At 47.0% G+C, this 25,378-nt stretch overlaps 1 protein-coding gene across 2 annotated transcripts in view; it reads right to left on the bottom strand.

The window, feature by feature from the left end:
* The window catches only part of PRKCE (protein kinase C epsilon), a 468,053-nt gene that overhangs the window by 5,729 nt on the left and 436,946 nt on the right, over nt 1–25,378 (bottom strand). The window contains exons 12-15 of one of the 2 annotated variants that reach the window (XM_049784348.1): nt 22,446–22,584; nt 16,654–16,842; nt 13,503–13,649; nt 9,338–9,367 (exon numbers count right to left, since the gene is read on the bottom strand). In XM_049784348.1, the coding sequence (XP_049640305.1) occupies nt 9,353–9,367; nt 13,503–13,649; nt 16,654–16,842; nt 22,446–22,584 (490 nt within the window). In that variant the 3' untranslated portion in view covers nt 9,338–9,352. The remainder of the gene's footprint in view (nt 1–9,337; nt 9,368–13,502; nt 13,650–16,653; nt 16,843–22,445; nt 22,585–25,378) is intronic. The other variant, XM_049784347.1, reaches the window with a different exon arrangement.

The raw sequence follows: 25,378 nt of genomic DNA, 5'->3' as shown, positions 1-25,378 counted from the left end.
GAGTTTCTGCTAGAGGAGGAAAAGGGGTCTAGGGATGGTGGGGAGGAATGATGATTCTCTGGTCGGGGTGTTATGGAACCATACTGAATTCCTGAAACATGAATATTAACAGAGTCCTAAGTCACAGCTTTCAAGAGAAAAGAAAGAAACATGGATTGGAGAGGTCGGGGCTGACTTTGGGAGAAAAGCACATTCTGGTGTATGGAGTAGGTGAGAGAGGGTGGTGCCGAGGGTGTGGGGGGCACCAGCAGGCAGGGATCAAAGTTAGGGGCCTTGCACAGGCAAGGCATCTGCTCCAGCTGTCTGAGAGCTCTGAGGCCCTGCACTGATATCATTTTAAGTCACCTACTTTGTGGTCTTTTATTTTTTTTATTTTTTGCTTTTTGGGCCACACCTGGTAATGCTCAGGAGTTACTGCTGGTAATGCACTCAGAAATCACTCCTGGCTTGGGGGACCATATTGGACGCTGGAGTGATGGAACCGTGGTCCATCCTAGGTTAGCACATACAAGACAAATGCCCTACCACTTGCGCCACCACTCTGGTCCCACTTGTGGTCTTTATATTTATTTTTTTTTCCATTTGTGGTCTTTTATTATAGCAGTTTTAAGACACTAATGTTACTAATGTTTAGTTTTTCTTATTCTTCATAAATGGATCTTCTGAATTCAAATCCCTCACATATAACCTTAATATGTTCTTAGTTTGGTGCCTAGCTCTAGTCAAGTTCAGAAATATTAATTAAATCCTTGAATTACCGATAATCCCAAGATCTCCATAAATAGGGTAAATGATCCCGCTCTCATTTACCTGGGAGCATATGCAGATAGGAGGGTATATGTAACTTGTTGAGGGTTCCATGGAGCATTGAAGAACAACTTAGATACACCTTTAAAGAAATCTGGAGGTTTCAATTTAATTTCGTAACTCAGTTTATCTACAAATCTTTTGATGTTTGTGGTCTAAAACTTGACTTTTATACCTTCCAAGGCCATTAAGGTGTAAAATAAAAACTGTGCATGTCTGAGTCCACCCTTTCAGTTGAACTCTTATAGCAGGAGTCTTCAAATTTTTTAAACAGGGGCCAGTTCACTATCCCTCAGACCGCTGGAGGGACAAACTATTAACAAAAATGAAGGATAAGTAAAGTCAAACCAACAAACTTGCCAGTATTTTAGTGGAAACTTATGAGCCTGCTTTTGGTGGGCTGTAGTTGGAGGATCCCTGCCCAAGACTGAGAAAAGGAATTGAGAGACAGAAAGAAGGAGGGGACTCAGAGAGTGTGGCACACACAGGCAACACATCCCAAACATAAGCACTGTGTGGCCCAAGATGAGTCGGCGGCTAAGCAGGACAGACAATAGCGGCAAAACCACTTGGTGGGCCAGATAAATGTCCTTGGCAGCCACATGTGGTGTGCAGGCCATAGTTTGAAGATCCCTCACCCCAACAATAATGCTCTTTGAAAACATAGTTGTTAAATCCATTGGGAGAAAACAGGCCATATCCATTTTATCTCCCCATCTCTCCGGTCTCTCACCACCATTCAGGAGTAAGTGAGCTAAGTCTATTTACTGTCCTGGAACAAAGAAATACATGAAATGCTTGTGGCATTTCTCTGGTCTATTAGTTAATGAAATTAACTGGCCCAATAATTATCATCCGCATTCAGGATCCACCAACGATCATCTCAAACAATTTCTAGAAACTTCCCTTACATACATCTCAAACTATTCTACTCCACTTGTTCTGTTTTTGAACACTGGGATCGTGTGCACTTACCTCCAGCACTTTCTAGTATTGTTCTGTTCCATCAAACCCCAACAAGGAAATGGGGAGACCTATGGAGTCTTTATGGAGCTGAGGTGCAGTTCCCAGTGGGGCCAAGAGCAATGACTTTCCATCTGGGCTGCACCCTGAAATTCCCAGGGAACCCACACCATGCTGCTCACATCGCAGACACTTTGTTTTTTTTGTTTTTTGTTTTTTGTTTTTTTGGTTTTTTTGTTTTTTTTTTTTGTTTTTGGGCCACACCCAGCAATGCTCAGGGGTTACTCCTGGCTATGTGCTCAGAAGTTGCTCCTGGCTTGTGGGACCATATGGGACACCGGGGGATCGAACCGCGGTCCGTCCAAGGCTAGCACAGGCAAGGCAGGCGCCTTACCTTTAGCGCCACCGCCCGGCCCACATCGCAGACACTTTGCTGAACTATAAAGTTGGGCCTTATGCCACCCCAGGTAAACTTATAAGTGCAATTAATGAATTGACCTTGTAGAGGTTTCCACAAAGGCAAACCTTAGTGAGGTTTGCCACAACGAAGAGGTTTCTCTTTGGAAAGAAATGGAAGGGAAAACTAATGGTCTGTCTTTTGGTCTTTGCTCACCCCAGACCACGAGATCTGAGCTGTCCAAAGTGGTTCCAGGCTTCTGTATTCTGTTGAAGCTCCCAAGTGATTTGGATGAGCAGCCTGGAGGAGTTGGTCTGCGAAAAAGAACAGTGGCCCCCTTTCTTCCCTCTTCCAGACATTTCAAAAGGCCTTTTTGTTATCTAAAAGCCAATTGAGGGGCTGAACATTGTGGATTTAGCTTCCTTCCAGCTCATCCTATGTACTTGCTTTCCTCCTCAGTTTCCTGCTGTTCCTTCCTTATTTTATAAGCCACAGCATCCCAGATCTACTGGTGAACCCTAGCAAGGCAGTTAGCACAGTGATTTGACCCACAGCATCCACTCCAGGACCTCCCAAACTCTAGGGCCTGCGGCAAATGATGTGTTTCTTCCAATATCTCATTTCCTCATCCATAAAGTGAAGGATACTAGCAGTCCCTCATATGTGTATATGTATGTATATATTTTATATTATGCTTATTTATTTATTGTTTTTATGTGGTCACACCTGGCCCTGCATTCAGAAATTACTCCTGGCAGGCTCGGGGACCATATGGGATGCCGGGGATCAAACCCGGGTCCGTCTTGAGTCAGCAGCATGCAAGGCAAATGCCTTACCGCTTTGCTATCGCTCCGGCCCCAAAGAAAGTATTTATTATGCCTATTTTTTAATAGGAGTCACTCTTGGCAGTGGTTGACCGGGAAGTGTGGTGGTCGCCAATAGTGCAGGGGATTGAACTCAGGCCGTGCAGAGGTCAAGCATGAATTCATTCTCCTGCACTGATAATGCCCTAAGCTGCCTCTTAGAGTTGGATGAAATGCAATGCATCTGAGGGGTAAGGACAGATCATGGCTTCTCCATCAATATGTCTCATGGTCTATGGGGAGAACTGACAGTGCTGTCTCTGGGAACACTGCTCCTCCATCCTACCTCTTAAAGCACAGCGTGGTTACTGTCCCATCACCAGCCTGAGCTCTCAACCAGGGCTTCAGCTGCTGATTTGTGGTGATTTGCAGGGGTGAGGGCTGAAAATACTACCCAGAGTCTCATCTATTTTCATGGGCAACACTTGGAATCAAAAGTGTGACCTGTCCCCTAAATTCTTGAATCTTTACTGTCATCCTAGCCTCATCACTTTACCTCATTTACCTAACCTTAACCCTCACCCTTTTGACTGTCATTACATTTGTAATATGTACTTTGTATCATATTGTGTATTATCATATAGACACTGTATCATATAGGTATATAGACACTATGGATACTAAATTATATCGATATATGCTAATATGTCCATGTACTATATAATATGGTATCCATAGTATAACTTATATTAATGTAGATTTATATTATATGTACATAATAATATCCACATTATATATAACATACATCTATAAATATATAATCAATATTACAGTGCATGTATATCTATATTATATGCCTATATAATGTCGATAGATAATATATCTATATATATAGTTTCTGTTATATATTTATATATGTATTTCTATGTTATATATACCTATGTTAGATGCAGTATCTGTTTATCTCTATATTATGTACATCTACATTATACACTTAGATATCTTGGTGGGCCACCTCTAAACCTTATGGAATAAAGCTATCAATAAAAAAAAATCAGAATGAAAGGAGACAGACTACTCTTTACTCTGGCTGTAAAATTGAATCTTTCTACTTGCAATAAGCAGTGCATGTGTGAGTGTGCCTCTGTGCATTTGTGCATGTATGTTCAGGCCTGTGTGTGTGCTGCTGTGTACATGTGTGTGTGTGCACGTGTGTATGCATGCAGGGGAGCAAACAGTGCCAGGGTGTATGATGACCAGGCTGCTGCAAACACAGGCCACTGCAGGCCTCACAGATGAATGCCTTCAGGAGCACAGAGCTGGGTCTTGTGAGTGCTCCAAAATAATCACAGTGAAAGAAATAATTCAAATCTCCTTATTTTTAAATATTGCAACTAACTTAAGAAGAAAGTCATCTGGCTCCTATTAAGCAGGTCTCATGGTCTTCTCTGCTTCATAAAGTTCCACTTAGGGGGAGATTATCGAAGGCCTTCCAGTTTTTTGAGTATAAATGATTAGTTCAATTATGCTTCCAGATAGGCAGCCACATGTGTGATGTGGTTTCCAGTTCACAGAGGTGACCTCTGTCATGGGAACACAGAAGCGGAGTCATCTAAGCCTCACTTAATGGCCCTGAATGCCTGAATGCCACACATAGAGTTTTATGAACTATACTGAAGAGTTCCTTTACAGAAAGCAAAACAAATCTGGTCAGTAGCTCAAACCCTCGTCTTCTCCCACACTCAGCAAAGATCAAAGAGTTCAACCAGCTCTAGCTGCTCTCTGAACTCATCAGGGTCTGGAGCCCAAGTCCTGGGAGCTCCACAAGAGAGGACAGGCCTTCGAAAGGCACCACCAGTGACAAAGAATAGGGAATTGTTAGCCAAGCCCAGAGCAAGCACCGAAGGTAGATTTCGCAGGTTTTGCCCATTTATAAACCTAGAGAAGTTGAAAAAGTAAACCTGGCACAATTACTGAGGGTGTCCTCTGTGCTCACAGAAACAAAGAAAATCACTCTTAGTTGCTCACATATAAGTACATTTGTGTGTTGTTATGTGTGAACTTGAGGTGATTTTTCAAATCTACCTCTACACTAAATTCTATGGCTATCATTTATTTATTTGGGGGAAGGGGACACCCAGCAGTAGTCAGGGCTAATTCCTGGCTCTATGCTCAGGAATCACTTCTGGTGGGGCTAGTGAGCCATATAGAATTATCGAGGATCGAATCATGGTCGGCCACATGCCCTCCCTTGGGCTTCCACCTCAGTTATGATGTATTCTCAGGGGTACACTGGGCTAGGTCTTGGTCAGCATTGGTGAGAGAGACTTTACAAGCAGGGCTAAGAGGAGGACATTCCCTGGTGAGCCACTTAAAGCCCAGAGAACACTTTCCACAAGAACATATGGAATATAGATTATATGGAATATAGAGACTGTACTCTGTATGGGACCTGCTGCTGAGGGTACTGTAGAAAGACACCAAGGCAGGAGTCCTGCCTGACCAGATTTCCCAGAGGCTGCTGCCGATGGATCCAAGGCCTTCTTCCCACTTTCCTCCCCACCTCTGAAAAGTGTTCAAGTTGAAAACATGATTCCCTTCTCAAACACATGATACTGATTTTTAGAGGCCAGGAACCAAGGCTGGTGAGACCATGAGAGACCATGAGGGCCTATTTATAAGTAATTCTAGAAAGTAAACTTCTCTATTCTAGACAATTCTAGAAAAGATAATTCCTTTAGTGATAAGAAAGCAGATCAGGGCTGACCCCAGGAACAAGGACCACGTGGGACTGTTTGGGGATGAGATTCCTAATGCTAGTGGTTGCCCAGGGACAGCATCACAGAGGGACGAAGATAAGAGCTGAAAGGGCTAGTGTGTAGGTTTTGTTTGGAAGAGGTCCACTTACATTGCCAGCACCTAGTAACCAAACGGGAGTGCAACCCCGATCCCATCCCAACTGTCAGATGTTTGATTTACTTATTTATTTGGTTTAGGGTCACACTAAGCTATAATAAGTGCTTACTCTGGTCTCTATACTCATGGGTCATTCTGGGCAGTGCTGGGAGTGGGGTGAGGGACACCATAAGCAGTGCTGGGGATTGAGCTGAGTGAGGGCTGTTTGCAAGGCAAGTGCCTATACCCCTGTAGTATAATTCCTTTAACCCAAGGTACTTCATGGGTTATTTTATTATATGAACATTTTATAGCAGTGAAGCTGATTTGTTTTAAGCTTTCTGAAGCAGGATTTTGTGGAGGGGCAGGGCAGGAAGAAATCTCAGGGATCACTAACATACCTCATTTGACAGGAAGGATGTTGAATGAGACGAAAGGCTTACTCATAGCCGCCTAGTGGGGCTCTGCTCCAGGTCTGCCCAGTACCATCCTGTCATACCAGCAGGTTTGGGGTCCCGGGATTCTGACTCATTTGGCGGAAAACCAATGCCCCGGGATCTGGGTCCCTGTTGGCTGAATCTGCCAGGCTTCCCTAGGAAACACACTCACACAGTTTCCAAATGTCATCCAACTTCCAGCTTCTATGGGAAGAAGGAGGAAGCAGCACCCCTTTTCAAGCCCCTAAACTGCTCCGCTGATGTCCAAGCACTGGCCCACAAGGGAACAACATCAGGCATGAAACAGGACTAAGAGGAGCAGCCAGAATAGAAGATTCATGGGCTGCAAACAGGACTAGATCGGTCCATTTATCTTTTTATTTTTTTATTTTTATTTATTTCTTGGCTACACCCAGCTGTGCTAAAGACTCATTCCCAGCTCTGCACTCAGGGATCACTCCAGGCAGTGCTGGGGGGACAATCTGAGATGCCAAGGATTGAACCTGGGTCAGCTGGTTGCAAGGCAAATGTCCTCCCCACTGTACTAACTCTGTAGCTCAAGGCCTACCCATTTAACATGCATGAAAAACTAAGATGAAACTCTACACGCTTAATGTGTCAAAGTATAGAATTTGAGAAAGCTTGAATGTCGGTTTAGATGAACTCCAATTGTTAACATCACCTGCTCTAGCACGAACACCTGTCTGGGGGGACACAAACATGGCACAAATCCCCTCCTATATTGCTCCCCCTTAACCCCCCAAAACCAAACTGAGGTCCCAAGAGCTTCTATTTTGGCTCAGGTGTCCAGGGCTGAGCTTACCATCTGGAAGTTACCCTGACTACTACTTCCCTAGATATGGGACCACCTTTAGTAGAGACAAGCAGGAGGGCACAGCTGTTTAGGTTGAAAAAGGGTCCTGCCTGTGACTGGTCTGCCAGTCGGTGGTACTCTCCTTCACATCATCTATCCTGTTAGTGAACCTCAAAACTTCTCTCGCCAGAGCACATTCTGGGTTCTTCTCTCTTGTCCAGTAGTAAAGGTCAGAGCCCTTCTCCTGCAACCTAAACTCTGATGGGAAGGTGACAGCCGGCTCTTGCCCCCTCTCTGTCATCATCCTTCCCTTGCAAGAAAAACACCTGCTATGCATACTGACAGCCACCACCACCCCTGGGGGAGAGTGGAGATGAACCCTATCTTTCCTGGGGAGTTTTCTCTCTCTCTTCCCTTAACCCTTCTCTCGTGCTCTACCAAGGTCCAGTTCCCTGGGAGAACCTCTCCTGACTTCTCTGTTTTTCCTCTTTCCACTGGGCAAGACCATTTAGCACCAAACTTTCAGGAAGGTTATAGGGTCACAACCAAGTCCTGGGGGTGAGCACAAAATTACCTCCAAACAGCTGATAGTTCCTGTAGCACACAAGGGCACATCCCCTCAGAACAGGCTCTGAAGTCACAAGGAACATTCCAGAGCTTACCTAGATACTCAACCCAGCCCAGCCCAGCCCAGTCCAGCCCTGCTTGGGATTCAATTCTTTGGTAGGGAGGAATCCACACAAGAAGCAAAAATGTGTCAGGGATCGGTAGATAGGATGTGGGTGGGCAGAATTCCTGGTGAGTGGGGTTACGGATGACCATGACCCCTTTAGGGATGACCATGACCCCATCACCACCCCAGCTGTGTGTGGCAAAACTACTGCTAATGTGAAGGCAGGAAAATGGGGTGTCTATAGAAAATGGGGGTGAAGAGGATGGGGGAGAAACTTAGGGAGTGATTCCAAGAGGTCAAGAACTGGGGATTTGGGGAATTGAGCACAGTACCCTCCACATGCTTTTTCTGTCCCAGCACAAACACCAGCTGGCATAGATTGAGCCTGAACTGTCCTTTTCTGGGCGATGGTTACCCCTTGGCTACGGGTGTGGCTCCACACACTGGACTTCTCTGCCCTCAGGCACATCCCTGCTGTGCAGGCCTGTCCCTGCCATGATGCCCCTGGTCCCCCTCACTGCTAAGCCAGAACCTCTCCAGCACCAGCTGCCTCTGTGGCCCCTAAAAAGCCAACCAGCTCATACATTCAGCCTGTTCCAGCCTTCTCACCACTCAGCACACTGGTTTCTGGCAACTCCAGGACCTATGGGTCTGAGACTAAGATGAGATGATGTTCCCCGTTTCCCAGATTCTCAAGAAGGTCAACGTTTGTGTCTAAATTTTTAGCCCACTTCCAACTTGCCCACCAAACCCTGCTATCTTCAACTCATTAGTTCTGCATCCTGGAGGACAACTAAGGGCTGTCACAGGCTGGCTGTATGGAAGTAAGGGAGTGAGTGGAACTAGTAGGTATGGAGCAGGTGGTTCATTGCTCTCTGAGCAGGTGACAGCAATAGGAGCCAGAATGCTCAGAGAACCAGAGTAGGACTTTAGAATGTTCCCTGTCAAGGGGCAGATGACCAGAGCAGGGCCCCAGGAGGTCAGAGGTTGGGATACAGTGAGCTGCCTGGTTCACATGAGTGGCCTGTGGCCCTATTGAAGTTTAGCCTATGTGTCCTCTTTCTTGGAGGTCCCAGCCAGCCCCTTTCACAGCACCCCCTCAAACCTCAAGGCCATTTCCATGTTCTGCAGCCCTGGGCAGGGGCCTTGCTGAGAATTAGAGGTTTGTGACCCCACTATGCCAAAGACACCCCTGGGGTATGGGCCAACTGCCTGATTTCGGTCTGGGGGAGGCTCTGTGCTCACAGGGTCCTGTGGTCCCTGCCATCAGGGGTGGGGGTTGGTGGATGCTGGCTTTGGGGCAGGGTCCATCCTCAGTCCATGATGCATAAGGATGTAAGGGTCTCAAACCCACTTCCCAGTTTTCTCTCAGCACAGCCCAGTCATGCACCAGCATGCGGGAAGGGCCTCCCTGGGGGTGGCGCCATGCAGTGTGGGTGGCCGGATGGAAACGATCATGAGGTGGGGAGGCGCCTCCACGGGCCTGGGGGGTCCCAGAAGAGGACAGACTCACATACCTGCAGAGACGCCCCACTCTGGAGCCCTTACCTTACAGAGGGGCATTCACACTGATGCAAACTTGAAAAGAGAGAACACGTACACAAAGACAAGTTTACTTGCCAAGTACTTGCAAGCACTGTCCTCTTGGCCTCTGGCTTCCTCAGAGGACTGTGGGATTTGGGGGAAGGGGAGCCGGTCACTTCCCTCTGCTGCTGCTGCTATCCCAACCCCACTGGCGCCCCCTTCCAGTACAGGACCCAGGCACCACCATCAGAGTCTAAAGCTTCAAGGAGGAAGGGAAGGGGGTATAGGAAGGAGAGTGAGGGCAAGACGTCCCCTAGCACCAAGTCAGATGACATCCTTCTACCACATCAAACACATCACTTCTGTCCTGAGAGTCCATGAGAAAAGCTCAGAAACATCACAAAAGCATAAATGTGCCCTTTTATTGGCATCTGGGGGATGCCGTCAGGCCGGAACCATGTGTCCCCAGGGTAGCCCAGTAGATTCTCCACCAGAAACTTCTTCAAAGGCCTGTGTCCAGCCCACCTGGCCATTTTACCCGCAGCCAAGCCCCACCACTGCTGGAGGACCAAGGCAGGCTTCCTCCCCATCCCCAAAGATGGATTCACATATATGAGGGCACAAAATGACTTTCATTCTGCATTTAGGACACCTGGTACAAAATCAGCCCCAAAGCTGAGCAGATAGTGTGGACAGGAGGTGTGAGAAATGGGACAGTAGAGATGGGACGACAGAAAGGAGTGGAGAAGATACTAAGAGGGGGAATCTGACTGGAGTAGAAGCCTGCAAAACAGGGCCTGGGGTGAGGGTCGGTGTAAAGGGATGGGGACCCAGCTACAGAGTAGGAGTTTCAACCAAGGGTTCTGACATGTGCTGCTCGCAGGAACAGAAAGCTCAGTTTTGTGAACAATTCGAGTCAGTGAGGACTCATGGTCACCTGCCATAATGTTCTAAAGTTCTTAAATCCTACCCACTCTGCTGTAGGGACACTGGGGATAGTTGGAGTCATTCTGGAAGTTTCCAGGTGGCATTCAACAAGGTTTGGGAGGAGCCAAGTGGGACAACCCAAGCAGAAGGTTCTAGAAGTTCTCTCTTGGCCCTTGCCCAAAGGGAATCCCCAATGAGTGGAATGTGGTAAAGCCCAGAAGGCTATGATCCAACACAGGGCTGTCGGGTGTGCTGAGTCTATCTCTGTGGTTCTCTACTGTCCCTGATTGTCCTCTCTTGGTTCTTTCTCCCATGTCAAGATCTCTGCCAGCTCATACCTCTCTCTCTCTCTCTCTCTCTCTCTCTCTCTCTCTCTCTCTTAACCTTCCATTCCCAGCTCTGTTCAGATGGCAGCCAATGTGTCTCCAGGTCCTAGGATGGCAGTTAAGAAAGGCCTGTTTTGGGTAGGCAGCCTCACCTAGGCACAGAAGCCAGACCCTGACCTTTGTCTTCCACTGACCTTGGGGGTGGCCAATTCATAAGGGGACGGCTCCTCATGAAGCAAAGAGCATCCCATTGCCTGGCAGTCACCCCATGCACCACCTCCCTGGGCACATGGTGAACCCCAAGTTGGAGAGAAAGGGTCACTGGTCTTCTAAAACCCTGAGTTTTCGCACTGGCCCTGCAAGGCTTTCCGAGATGAGAAATCCAAAAGGGTTTTCATTCAAGGGAAAATCGGATTGCTCTAAAATACTATCAGCAAGAGTTTTCAACATAGGGAGAATTTGGACCCCATCTAAATAAATGTCTCCTGAGATTTTCTTTCCCAATTGTGACACCTCCAGAGTCAATCTTAGCTTCCAAAAAGTCCATGGTATCAGCTACTTAAATAGCCTGAAGAAGAACTTGCAACTTGAATTCTGACCCTAACGTTTCACACAAGGCACCTTGACTTCCTGTTTTATATTTCTTTCCTTCAAACATCCTTACTCCCCCAAGAAAATACAACCCCCTCTAATAAGCAATGTGGGATCTCTGGAGGGCTGGAAGTCGCTCAGGAGAAGACTGAGGCTTGGGAAATCTGAAGCAGTCTGGACATTGTGGGGTTCCTAGCAGAGACCTGCCTTTCTTGTGGTTAAGTGTTCTGAAATGGTCAGGCCCTGGGCCTGGGAAGCTTACTAAGGTCTCCCTCCTTTCTTCCATGGGAACCCTTGGTTGGCCTCAGGAGAGAGCCCTGAAGGCTTTTTGGAGTTTTTTTGCAGCAGTTTGCAGCACTCTCTGCTCTCAGGAGTCTCTCCACCACAGCCATGACCCTTCTGAGGTAATTCTGGGCTAGCTGAGCCTGCATGTTCAAGGATCAGGCTGCACCATGGACCTTCAAGCCCTTCTTTCTTTCTCCTCCCTCAGGGTCTGCCCCTTGCTCTCACAGGCTCCTAGCACTCTCAGCCAGCCCCCACCCCCTCCCTCCCTATCTCCTAGAACTTTCCAGTTCCTTCTAGCTAAGGGTTGTCCTGCAATTGGGTAAATGCATCAGAGTGAGGAATCTCTGGCTCAAACCCTCTGGGGAAGGGTTTCTGGATCCCAGAGGCTTCTCAGCATTTCGTCCCCAGCTACTAAACAGCCCCCAGTCACCTAGGTGACCCCAGGGACAAGGATCTCCAAGCACACACACTTAGAGCTTCCTTTGTAGTTTATTTTAATCACTGAAGATCTCCCCAAATTCCTGCACCTTGCTTGCTTCTGCCTCAGGCTCCAAATCCCACTCCAGCTCCCTGAGAAGGAACCAGCTCTAGTGGGCAGGGACCTGGATTCCAGACTGAGCGTTGTCTTGTCCCAGTTTTCTTTGGGTGGATTCCCTTTCATGAGACCTACACTAGAAATTCCCTTACAGGCAGGAAGCTTGTTTCTCCTCCTCTGCTGACCTCTGACTTCCCACATCCCCGTGTTTCTTCTGTGACTCTTGTTGGAAGCCATGACCGACACCACAGCTCCAACCTTCCCACAGGTTGTGGTGAGCTTAGACACCTGCTCCAAATGCCAGTGTAGCCTGCTCAGAGACATGTGCTAGCTGATGATAACCACAGAAAGAGTGACAGGGACAGGGCTGTGGTGTCCTGAGACAGCCAGACTGCCACCATGTAGAGTCTGGCTGCAGCCAGGCTATGTCCTTCAGCTGAGGTGACCTCGCGCCGAACTTTCTCTCTGAGTAATGGCTCCCCAGAAAGCCTCTGGCACGGGACACAATACCTCTCTTATGGAGCACAAGGCACAGAGGGTCTTCGCTGGCCAAAGAGGAGGGGGGCCTTGACAGAATCTGGGGTGACAGAGGGAACTGAAGCGCCTTCCTGTCGGGGCCCTCAGCCCCTTCCTGCTCAGAGGCTCTTGTCCAGGAAATTCCTTTATAACACCTGTCTTTAGCTCCTGTGAAGAATGGGCAGCTGGCCCTCCAGATTTCCATTTTGAAAGATGGCCTCGCTGAGCTAAGAGTGAAATAGTCGGTCTGTGGACACACATGTCTGCATAGGATTGAGGGAGGCCGCATGGACCCTCCCTAATTCCGGCAGAGGGAGACTCTCAGGGCTTGCTCTGATTTCCAGGGGTACAGTCCTCTTTCCAGACTCTGAGCCCCAAGTACCTTCCCTCCCAATGCTACTCCAGCCAGCATCACAGGCAGGACGCCAGGGCTGAGACTAGACAGTCACATAGAGAGAGGGGACTTAGGACTTGGGCCCCAGAATCTCTCAGTGATTGTCCTTATATGCAGCGACTTCCATCTCTGTTCTCTTTAATAGGTAGATCATCCTTCTCTCATATAGGATGCTGGGGAGCAAACCCAGATCTGCCACGTGCAAGGCAAAGACCCTCCTGGCTGTGTTCCAGCCTCTCATGTTTTTATTCTAATAGACTCATTAAAATAAAACATTTAGAAAGAAACCTCCTGCCTCTACATAGAACTAAATAGAATACTAGTCTCATTTGCCATCAGTTTTTCAGGTAAAGGAATAATAAATCTTGATGGATCACATCTCTGTCTCTGACACATTGTTCCCTCACACCTCCCACATATCATGTCTCTGTCCTTGCCACGAGGATATAAGATCTGCTCGATTAAACTGGAGAACCCAGAAGATGGTCCCTCGGGCAGTGTCTTGACTACGCCTGTTCTCAGTGCTCTGTTGGACAATGTGTCCCTGGCAGCCACTCTTCACAGATGCAGGGACCCATGCCTGAACAGGGGCACAGGGAGCTTTGAACAACTTACAATGCGAGGCTTGAAGGGCGGCTTGATCTTCTTCTGCTCCAGGAGCACCCAGTCGATCTCCTTGAAGAAGGGGTGCTGCTTGATGGCGTCCTCACCATTCTGCGCAGCCACACAACCCAGGCGCTTATGAGGGTTCTTGGTCATGAACTGTGGAGATGAGGGCAAGAGAGGGAATCAGTGACAAAGGCCTGGTGGTCCTGGGTGCTGCAGGACCCTCTCCTAATTCCCTCCTGAGCTTGTCCCCTGTGTTGTCAGGTTTCCTGACAGCTTATATCAAGAACTAAATCCCCATGGAGGTCAACACATGAACATAAAAAACATAAAGAATTGAAATTTCTTTGCACTCATTTGTAAAAATCACATCATGCTGTTTTTTGGCTGTGGCCTTGTAGGCTCATGTGCTCAGGCAAATTGATGCTCCAGTTAGAAGATTTTTTCCTGACAGAAAATGTTATGTTGATTTACGGATACCTCAGATTACGCTGAGGTATTCCAACATCTTGTTTTTAAATAATCAGTGCAGACAAGGAGAAGAAATGCTTATGGTAATGATGAAAAAATAAAGGGAGCAGTGTGTGTGTGTGTGTGTGTGTGTGTGTGTGTGTGTGTGTGTGTGTATGTGTGTGTGTGTGTTTATGTGTTTAAGATGCAAACTGTTCTATTTGAACAGCTGAAGGTTCAGAGTTTGTATTTAAACAAAAGAATTTAAGAGAGCTCTCTTGAATCTGAAGGAATAAATCTGTAATGGTACAATTTTAGACTGCATGAGCAAGAGGGGTTCTCCCTGGGAAGAGTGTCTCCTACCTGATACCCCAAAACAGAAAGCTCCCAGAGAGACAGAGGAGTAGGGGGCTGGCTGTCATACTGAGTTTGGGTATCTCAATTGAGGCACATGTGAAGGATCAAACCAGGGTTGGCAGCTTACAAGGCAAGTGCCTTCTCCCTGAACTATTTCTCTAGCTGTTTGCTTAATCTTTATCAAGCTGGTTAGACTCTTTCCTCTTTCTCTCTCTAGGTCACTCCTGCTCAAACGCTACTGATGGCTTCTGTTGGTCATCGGATAAAGTTCATATCCCATCCTGTGGTGCACAGAAATGTCTCTGGTTGAAGTCAACCTAATTTGCTGGCCTTTCGCCTCCCTAATGATTGAACCAGATGCCCTTCTCCAGCCCCTGTACATTCTCTAAGAATTAGTCAAAATACTGCTTCTCTGTGATAACTCCCTAGACATTCTCTCTCTTCTGTTGATTCCTAAGACCTTAGATGTCTTGTTTACATCGACTATAATTTGTCAGGACCAAAAAAGGATAGCACAGCTGATTGGAGCACATGCTCTGCATGTGGAAACCTAAGGGTGGGTCCTCAGCACTGCACAGTCCCAACGGCACTGCTGGAGGTAACTTCTGAGCAATACTGAGTGTGGCCCCCAACCAAAAGTAGCCAGCTAATTAAACACCTCTTTCTGATGGGGAGCTCTGTAAGGTGAGGATGGTTCCATCTTCCCAGCACCAGGCTGAGACTATTTCCTGTTGCCTGAAGTCAGGCAGCAGTACAAGGGCTGAAGTTGGGCCTCAGGCCTGGGCAAAGAAGGCCAGCCACTCACTGTTGCTTGAGCCTGGGCCATGCATGGCCTAACCAAGTGGTGCACAAGGTTTTGTCTCAAACTTGGTGCCACCTCCTCAGTGTCAGAGCCCTTAAGAACACACTTCAGGACTGAAAAAACAGGCCTGGTCCAAGAGCCAAGTGACAATGTGAGGAAGTGAAGTGTTCTAAAGCCAAAGGAATGGAAGACTCCTCCTCACTTCCTCAGCTCTTCCTCTCCCATTTCTGGTTTAGAGTAAACATGTGGGTTTAAACTGTTCAGGATGGGTCCCTGAGCCGGGGCTCTCCCTTTGGATACCCCAGCTTTACCTATTAGTTAACCAAGATACATCCTCAGCACATTCTCTGGACTGGACAGTGTTTGGCATTACTCTATGTGTGGTTGTATGTGTTGTATGTGTTGTTCAACACATAGCTGTTCTATGTTGGCTCACTAAATGCTAGGAGCAAACTTCCTCCAGGTGTGGAAACTAAAATTTCTCCTGAAAATTTTACAACACACTGGAGACAGGGTGATGGCTCAATGCGGCCATTGAGCATGTTTCTCACGTGGGAGGCCCGGGTTTGATCTCTGGCACCGATGTGGACTCACATGTCACTGTATATTAACTATGACAAGCAATTTTAGTGCTCTGTTTATGAGCAGGAGACATTATTTATGTGTCAGACATATAATGAGGAAAATATTGGGATTTTTAAATAAATAGTTACAACCATGGTGGTGGGAATGGCCCTAGTTTAGTGTCACTATGTACCTTAAATATTACTGTGAAAGATCTGTTATTCACTTTGGTCACAATAAAAATTATTTAAAGAAAGTGAAAAAGGTTACAAATAAATCCCAAGAGAGACCACTTGGGTGTGACACATTTTATGAAGGTAGCAAGTCTTAGAAGTCTCAGGGCATTCTAATGAGTAAAGAAAGCTAGGCCTGGAAGTCCAGTTTCCTGGGCTGGCTTCTGGCCTGGCCTTGCCCCAGTGAGAGGCTTCCCTGGTGAGTGATTTTGTTTTCCTTCCCTGCATTTCTCAGCTTCCATGTCTGTGTAGGCAATCTGTAGTAAAGAACCTCCATAGACACAATTGTGTGGGGACAATCTTATACAGGAGGAGTCACAGATCCTGAGTGGATGCTTCCTTTCTGACCAACAATTCACCTATCTTGATGTTGCTGTAGACAAACACACACTCCCTCTCCTTTCTCTGTCCTCTAGCACTTGCCACTAAAGACAGGCCTCAGAGGTGGTTAAGAAAGGCAGAATGGTCAGTAGGAGTGACGACAAGCAAAGCTGAAGGACAACATGCTGTCCTGGCTTACAAGAACAAAGTTGCTGCCTTGTTTTCCAGAGAAGTCCCCTGACTGACCTCTGAACACCAACCTCAGTGCCCCCAATGTCTCTTGGTGGTGAGTGATGTGGGAAGTCAGAGAGAAGAGAGAGGGGGACAGTGAGGAGAGTTAGAAGCAGTTGAGGTGACTGAGGAAGAAGAAAGGGGGGATGTTTGAGGGGAGCTGAGGTCGAGGAGCAGAGATGTGGGGAGGGTTAGGACTCACGGCTTTCAGGATGCTGACGGCCTCTTTGCTGAGCCAGACTGGGTAGAGTACGTCATCATGGAGGATGGACTCAAACAGGTCGTCCTCATTGTCAGCTTCAAAGGGGGGCTGCCCAGCCATCATCTCGTACATCAGCACGCCTAGTGCCCACCAGTCCACGGAGGGCCCATATTCCAGCTCCTGCAGGATCTGGTCAGGACAGGCAATGTCAGCATTCAGCAAAGACCCCCCGCCATCTCATAGTCACGCCTGTGCCACACACATGTGTCATGGGAAAATGTGTACCTTCATGAGTGTGGTCCCTGAGTGAGCAGTTAGGACCCAGATGAGCTGGATTTGAGAGGCAAGGCATAGAAGAAATCAAAGTTTCTTGGTCTGAGGACCCCATGAAGGTCCTGATTTGCATTTGGGGTCAGCTATAAAGCAAATAGGTATATTTTGGACTAAAATCAGTGTATGGTGATCCAAGATGTGGAGCAAGGGTCCTTCTAAGAGACTAAGTGCAGAAAATTCTGGGCTTCTATCTCCAGTCCAGTTCAGGGCCTGGCTTGAGTAGTGACAGTCTTTCCGTGTAACAATGTTCAATTTCCCTGTGTTTGGTGCTCACAGTGGGGGTAAAAAATATAGTTAGGGAATCTCCCTCCTCTTTTGTCATCATCTCACAAAGAGCCACTATGTTCTGGCATATTCTGAGAAAAGACCAGTCTCTGGTGGTGCTGAGGGCTTCTTATTAGCAGGGCTTGAGGCCCCTATTTGGTGCTGAGTATGGAACCAAGGTTGGCTGCATGAAAGGAAGGTGCCTTAAGGCCTATGCTATCTCTCTGCACCAGGAGTTAGTATCTTTAAAACATTTGCACTTCAAGGATAACCCTTCCCTCCATTTTCTTACCCCAATACACACACACACACACACACACACACACACACACACACACACACACACACACAGTCAAATGGCAAATGGCAGCACTAATCATTCCAGTGCAGGATACATGAGGCAGGTGACCTCTCAGGTAACTGATCCCAGAACATGGCTCTGAATCTCTTTTCAAATTCTGAATGAGTGAAAGATAGACTGAATCGGTAACTGGACTTTCTCCAGAAAGTTACTCAAAACAGAAAGTTACTCAAAAACATTGCTCAAGGTTAGGGGACTAGACCAGGGATAGGAGAATTTTGTAGAGAACAAAGGCTTGTTTTGGAAATCTACCACATTGGAAATAAAAAGGACTGTGAAGGAAGGTAGCAGACTTCAGTTGTGTGAGTCTGTAAGAAAAGACACCATATTGTGAAGGAGGACAAAGTAGCCAGTCGACTGTGAGGGTGGACAGCCGACTGTGAGTAAAGGCAGTAGACTGTGAGGGAAGACAGAACACTTCGAGGAAAGGCAGCCAACTATCAGTTGTGTGAGACTGTGAGGGAAAGAAGTTAATTGTGAAGGAAAGCAGCTAACTGTGAGGGAAGGCAGCCAACTGTGTGAGAGGATAGTCAACTGAAGAAAGGCAGCAAACTCTGAGGGAGGACAGTAGATTGTGAGAGAAGGCAGCCAATTTTTAGTCAGGGGGGGCTGCTGCTGACTGGTTGTCCCCATTCATCTTCTTCCTGGAGGTGAGTCCATGGGAGCCATAGGGTGGCAGCCATACACTTGAGCAGTCAAGCACGCTGCCTCCTCCAGAGTCCTAGAAGGCTCCCCACTCAACTTCAAAAGCCAGAGTCCAACGCAACTCACTCCAGACAGCCAGTTCTGTCCTCCCATGTCACAGTTATCACCATCTCCTCCAGCAAGTCTTCCCACATCTTCTAACATTACAGAACCCCAAACCACAACCAAGATCTGCAGGTGTTTTCCCCTACTACTGAGATGTTATTTCTTTGTGGTCAACTCTCTCCCTAGGGAAGGGACAAACCATTGGGGAACAAGCCATCTGACAGGTTTCTGAGCCCTGATGGTAATTAGTCAAGTGCCAACTCTCTGGAGACTGGTGGCCACAAGTGACCACTTTATATGTCTTCTTGCATTGCTCCCTTCTCTCTGGGGTTCTATTAGCTCCAGGACAAGGTGCCCACCTGTCTCTCTCAGAGAGATGGTGCAGCTGATTCCTGTGGTGTGAAAGTGGCTCCAAGTGGCCTGTGTGTGCGCAGACATGATGGTGCCATGCAACCACAGTGTGGCTTGTCCATTCTCCCTGGCCTTCGAGCATCTCTGCCAGATTCATTGAGTTGTCTGCCTCCTTAATATTCCTGTTGTCAATGGAAGGTGAGGTGGACAAGACCTGACACGTCAGTCAGCACTGTGTGTGGATCAGAGCTGTGGTCCAAGGACAGGGCGGGCAATGCACCTGATGCCCTGAGCTGAGTGGTGCTTCCATGGGAGCAGGGACTGGGTGGGGAGAAGGGAGAGAAAGTGTGATGGGGATTAGCTAAGGGATTAGCTAAGAAAAGAAACTCTAGGTCAGAGTTACTGTTTCAGAAGGTAGGTCTGGTTTTGGGGTTAGCCAAGCACCTCACCACTCTTCCTATTTAAAGAGATGGAGAGAGACTTTCTTAAGCACTTTCATGCTCTAAACTCATTAGAGTCTCAAACTAGCTGGGCAGGGTGGAAATCGCTATTTCCTTTGAAAAGCCAGAGGACTTCAGGGTCCAAACCACTTGTGACCTGATCAAGGTTCTCTGGTAGCACTAGTGGTCCAGGTTGGCCTGGATTCTTAACTCTTGAGACTGTTTGTCCTGCCTAATAGCTAAGCCCAACAAAAATGTAGGCAGGGAAGCAGCCACTCTCGATCCAGGTATGGGGTGAATGAGCATCTCACTCCAGTCCTCAGAGATATCATCTTGCTAACAGCTTCTGCTAAAGGTAACAACAGCTTCATTATCTGTGAAGTGTCCAAAGTAAGATCAGATACTATTTGTTATTTCACGTCCAGGGGGGATGCTGCACTGCAGACAGGAGGATAGGATACAGAAGGCTGTGTGTTGCTTTATAAGTAGAAAGTAGAGTTGTCCCCTCAATGGCTTGCCAATGGGCTTCTTTTGGGGGAAATTGGTGGGTGTTTTGTCCATGATAAACTGGATGCTAGTCTTGGCTGAGTCCCTAACCATTACACTGGTTTGTCACTCTTCAACCATCTCCATCAGCTCTTGGAGGTACTGGAAGTTAGCAGTCTCATGATAAAAGAATGATAAAGATGAGAGAGTCAAGTCCCAATTGAGAGAATTCACTTCTGTTAATTCTTGAGGGTTAATCTCCAAAGGGAATAAAAAAGGCAGTAGAGATGGTAGAAAATCTCTCTCAGGACCCTTAGGAAAGAAAGGTCCAAGGGGCCGAAGCAATAGTGCAGTGGTAGGGCGTTTGCCTTGCATGCAAATGGATGGCGTCCCATATGGTTTCCCTAGCCAGGAGGGATTTCTGAGCGAATAGCCATGAGTAACTCCTGAGCATTACCGAATGTGACCCAAAACCCCCAAACAAAACAAAACAAAAAGGTTCTAAACAGAATGTACCTAACATTTACCATTCTTTCTTCTAATACCCTCTTCTGTATCCGCCTGGTTTATGAATGACTAGATTTCTTTCCTTCACTCTCTTTCCTCTGTCCACATGGCCTTCCATATTCTGGACAGGACTGGCAATTATCCTTCTCCACCAGTAAGCCCTTAATGGGTCCATAATTCCTACAGGACATAGGTCACTTTTCTTCATTTTTTTCCCCCCTAATCACATTTATTACTAGGAGATCTTATGCTAAACCAACTTTATTTTATTCTTCTTAAAAAATATTTTTATTTCTTGTTACTGATTCACACCAAAATGTTACAAGTTATCATTCATTCATTCATTCATTCATTCAACAGACCATTTCTATACCCTAATTTATATGCTGGGTCCTGAAAGGATTCAGATTAGAAAAATAGCTTTTGCCCTAAGGATTCAGATGCCCAGCTTTAGTGCTCCTTCCCTTCCTTACTTCACTCTAGTCCTTACAAGCATTTTATAGGATTGCTCCACACATTTAACGACCCAAGGGAAACTAGCTTATTCTTTACAACTCAAATAATCTTTTTTTTATTTATTTAAACACCTTGACTACATACATGATTGTGTTTGGGTTTCAGTCATGTAAAGACCCATCACCAGTGCAACATTCCCATCACCAATGTCCCAAGTCTCCCTCCTCCCCACCCGACCCCCGCCTGTACTCTAAACAGGCTCTCCATTTCCCTCATACATTCTCATTATTAGGACAGTTCAAAATGTAGTTATTTCTCTAACTAAACTCGTCACTCTTTGTGGTGAGCTTCCTGTGGTGAGCTGGAACTTCCAGCTCTTTTCTCTTTTGTGTCTGAAAGTTATTATTGCAAAAATGTCTTTCATTTTTCTTAAAACCCATAGATGAGTGAGACCATTCTGCGTTTTTCTCTCTCTCTCTGACTTATTTCACTCAGCATAATAGATTCCGTGTACATTCATGTATAGGAAAATTTCATGACTTCATCTCTCTTGACAGCTGCATAATATTCCATTGTGTATATGTACCACAGTTTCTTTAGCCATTCGTCTGTTGAAGGGCATCTTGGTACAACTCAAATAATCTACCAGGTGCTCCGAGGAGCATTTCCTACTCTCTGTGACTACCATTTGTTTAGAGTATGTATTTTTTTCTTCATAATTAGATATTTACTTATCTGTCACTCTCTAGATCCAAAGTTCTTTTAGGACAGCAACCAGTGTCATAGTCAAGTCACTCCATACCCACTTAGGACAAGCATCTGAGTGTTTAATGTCCAACTATTCACTCTGGGTGATCAAATGGGGATCGAGTTTCCCTTCTTGTGTTATCCTTCAAGAGCATTTTTTGTTAAGTATCTTGGAGATTTTTTACCATAACTTTGAATAATATCCCATCGGGTATCTTTTATTTTGGCAACACAGCCTGGAGAAACTCTATGCAACCTAACATTTCACGGTAAACAAAATAACCAAACACTTGAGAAAAGGCAAGTCATGGGTGAGGTTCCCAGGGCCTCCTCTGATTCCTATTCCTAATGAGGCACAGCTGTGCTCTTCTTTCTGCTCAATTCTAAGTTTCTACTCTAGAGCCATCGCTATTCAGAAGAGCCAAACATTCCTGGTCTTACTGCAGGCGACTGGGAGCTGACAATTAATTGCTGCCTTTATCAGTGACTAGTCTTTGATGCTGATTATAAAAAAGTGAGAACCACGATACAAGCCAACACATTTCTTCTGATTTTATTTTTGTTGATTTTCTGGACCGAGGTGAGGACACTCAATAGCCTGTCCAGATTTGGGAGTTAGGTTGTCACACTCAGCCCAGGTATCATCTTCTCACTCATCAACTGCTCCCTTTTTTTCCCCATAGAAATTAGTCACATCCCCCCCTTCCTTCTTCTGCTTGTCCCTAGAATCCATCTTGATCATCCAGAGTTTTCACCCCATCCTACTAAAAACCCCTGTGTGTTGATGGGCCCTGTAGGGCACTGGAGGATGGGGTCCTTTGCCTATGGTCTTTTTATATTCCATGGGCTGGGTCCTAGGGCTACTCTCTGGGATGCTCATTCCTGCAGTGTGGGTAGGAAGGGTCAGTGCTCAGAACTGTTGAGCCTATGCTTGTGCTCCCTCAGTGGAGTTTGATGGCAACCAGGCTACGGCAGCATGGAGGGGGGTGCGGGGGAGGGCAGGGGATCCAGTGCTGAGGATAGAGCTCAGGGCTGTGCATGTCCTAGGAGTGTGGCCCACACACTGAGCAAACTCCCAGCCCTGGCAGGGGTCTTACCTCAGGAGCAATGTAGTCAGGAGTCCCGCAGAAGGTGGTGGTTGTCACCCCGTTCAGAATCCCTTCCTTGCACATCCCGAAGTCGGCCAGCTTGCAGTGGCCTTCGGCATCCAGGAGGATGTTGTCCAGTTTCAAATCTCTGCAAGACAGGCCAGAACCACAGTGTCAGTCCTCCTTCACCCAGCACAATGGTGGCATTCTGGGGCATCTGCCACAGAAAGGCACATTTGTGAACCACAGCAACACTAACACATGAGGTCTAAGCTGAGTCACCCATCCTGGTACTGTGCCTATAGAGGTGGCAGGGGGGTAGAGAGTGTAGGGTGAATGGAATATTGGCGGAGGGAAGCTGGCATTGCTGGTGGAATGGGGGTGGAAATATTATATGCCTAGAACTCAACTATCAATAACTGTGAATCATGCTTTATTAATGAAATAAAAATTATTATAAAATAAACAAAGAATGTAATATCTGTGAGGACTTTGGGGCAACAGCAACTGGCCTCAGTGTTGGGGTCTCTCCTCCACTGACCGTCCCAAAGGAGTCTCCATCACCATAAGAGTTGTAGATTAAAGCAAGTAGCCCTTACTGAAGCCCTACTAAGTGCTGAAATTCACCCCAGCATTGCTCGAGGGTTACTCTTGGCTCTGTGCTCATAAATCACTCCTGGCAGGCTTGGGGGACCATATGGGGTGCTAGGGATCAAACCTGGGTTGGCCATGTACACTACCTACCCACTGTTACCGCTTCAAAAGTATCCCTTTGAGAGGTTAGTATCAGAGAAAGCAACAGCCTAATCCCATCTTCATGAGGAAACTGGGGAAAGTGACTCAGGAGAAGTTGGAATGGAAAGAATATGGTTTGGTTTTGCTTTGGTTTATTTCTTAGGGGCATGGTGGGCCACTTGGTGGTGCTGAGGGAATGATTTTGAGGAGTACTAAGAACTGAATCAGGGTTGGATGCATTCAGCCTTTTCCCTAGACCATCTTCCCAGCACCATAGATGGTAAGAGTTGTCCAGGCTTCGAGAAAAATACATGGAGATGAGGTGGAGAGTCAACATGGGAGTTGCAAAAAATAGTAAAGAGACAAGAAAGTGGGATTCCAGTGGACTGTGATGCCAAGAAGGAAGGTGAGGTTTCTTGAAACCAACTCCAAAGAGCTTAGAAGAGTCTAGAACAGGGGTCCTCAAACTTTTTAAATAGGGGGCAACTCACTGTCCCTTAGATTGTTGGAGGGCCAGACAATAGTTTAAAAATAAAACTATGAACAAATTCCTATGTACACTGCACATATCTTATTTTGAAGTAAAAAACTGAATGGGAACAAATATAATATTTAAAATGAATATAAAACCCCCCACAAACTTTCCAGTATTTCAATGGGAATATGAGCCTGTTTGGGGCAGGCTATAGTTTGAGGACCCCTGCCTGAGACTGGGAGGAGGGAGTCAGAGTGCAGGGCCCATCCCACACATGCACACTGCAGATCCTGAATGAGTTGGCAGCCTGCTAAGCAGGAAAGGCAGAAGCAGTGGCAAAAACACCCAGCGGGCTGGATAAATGTCCTCAGTGGGCCACATTTGGCCCACAGTTGTAGTTTGAGGACTCCTGTTCTAGAAGGCCAGGAAGAGGGCACAGAGCAAATCTTGCTGAGGAAGAGGCCTGGGGCTACAACGAACAGGTGAGTTTACAAAGTCAGGGGTAGGTGGGGTGGGGGAAGAGGTCTAAGGCTAGAAAAAAGACTTGCTGGGGTACCAGCCTGACCCTTCCTAGTCCAGAAGATTCTCTGTGGTCAGTGTGGGCCAGGGGTAATTCTGTCCAAGCTCCTCTCCTCACAGCTTGGGCCACTGTTTATACTCTGTCTGTGTAAGACTGTGTTGAAAGACTGGGACTCTGGGTAGAGTCCCCCTTCCCACTCCCTTTATCAGCCACATCTGCCAATCTCAGACCCACCCCTAGAAAGACTTGGGCAGTTGACAACAGAACCTCCTGACTCTCGATTGCCCCCCCATAGTCCCTCTACTATGTGGGAATGAGTCTAGATGCTCTTTCTTTCAGGCCTTCTGGCGTCTGACTGACTGGAAATGCTGCCTCTGTGAGGAATCCAGGCCAGGCGCAGAAGGTGGGCCAGGAAGCCCTCAAGGACCTGCCTGCCTTGAACCCAAAGGCCCCATTTCCGCTTACAACTGGGACTTCTTGAGAAAAAAAAAAGGCAAGCACATAAAAATATGCTGTTCTAAGCAAATGCTCATGAACTACAGAAAGAACAGTGAGTTCAAGCCAGCTGCACCATGGGGACCAGCACCCTGCCCCCCCTCCCAGCTTCCCAGCCCGGTCACTGTGTGTGGTCAAGGCTCAGACTGGGATGTGGGAGTTGTGACAGGAATCGGGCACAGGAAGCCAGTTTTTCCTCAGAGTCATAGCAGGGCTCCTGTAATTTGTGGCCTGCAGGCTCATGGCCTTATCTACCAGAGTGGAAGGGCCAGTTCCTGATGGTAGGCGTGTGTGAGGATTGAACCAGGTAATAGGCGAGAGGAGCTCTCTTCAATATGGTTTCACCCACTTCTTCATGAGGGAACTGAAGGAACGGACTCATTTGTCTACTCTCCAATCCATGTTGGAGTCCTATCTAGAGTTGTCTCTTCAGGACCCTCATGGGGACCCCAAGGGTTGCCAAGGCAAAGTCACTGTGGAATAACAATCATGTGTTGAATGCCCCAGGGGTGTTACAAACCACCTACTGGATCAAGGCAGAATTTGGGTCTTCTGTGTTCAAAGCCAAGTTCTTGCCTCTCTGATCCTCAGTTCTTATATCTTTTGCTTTCATATTGGAGAGCTCATTGAAAGCCAATCATGCAGCCCAACTTTACAAAGCTCTTCCCATGTGCCCGTGACATGTTCTTCTCAAAAACCCCAGTTAAGGGTTATGTT

Source organism: Suncus etruscus, chromosome 12 (genome assembly GCF_024139225.1).
Source record: "Suncus etruscus isolate mSunEtr1 chromosome 12, mSunEtr1.pri.cur, whole genome shotgun sequence".
Classification (NCBI taxonomy): domain Eukaryota; kingdom Metazoa; phylum Chordata; class Mammalia; order Eulipotyphla; family Soricidae; genus Suncus; species Suncus etruscus.
The sequence above is the reverse complement of the archived record's forward strand: the minus strand, read 5'-3'. Positions and strand labels throughout refer to the sequence as shown.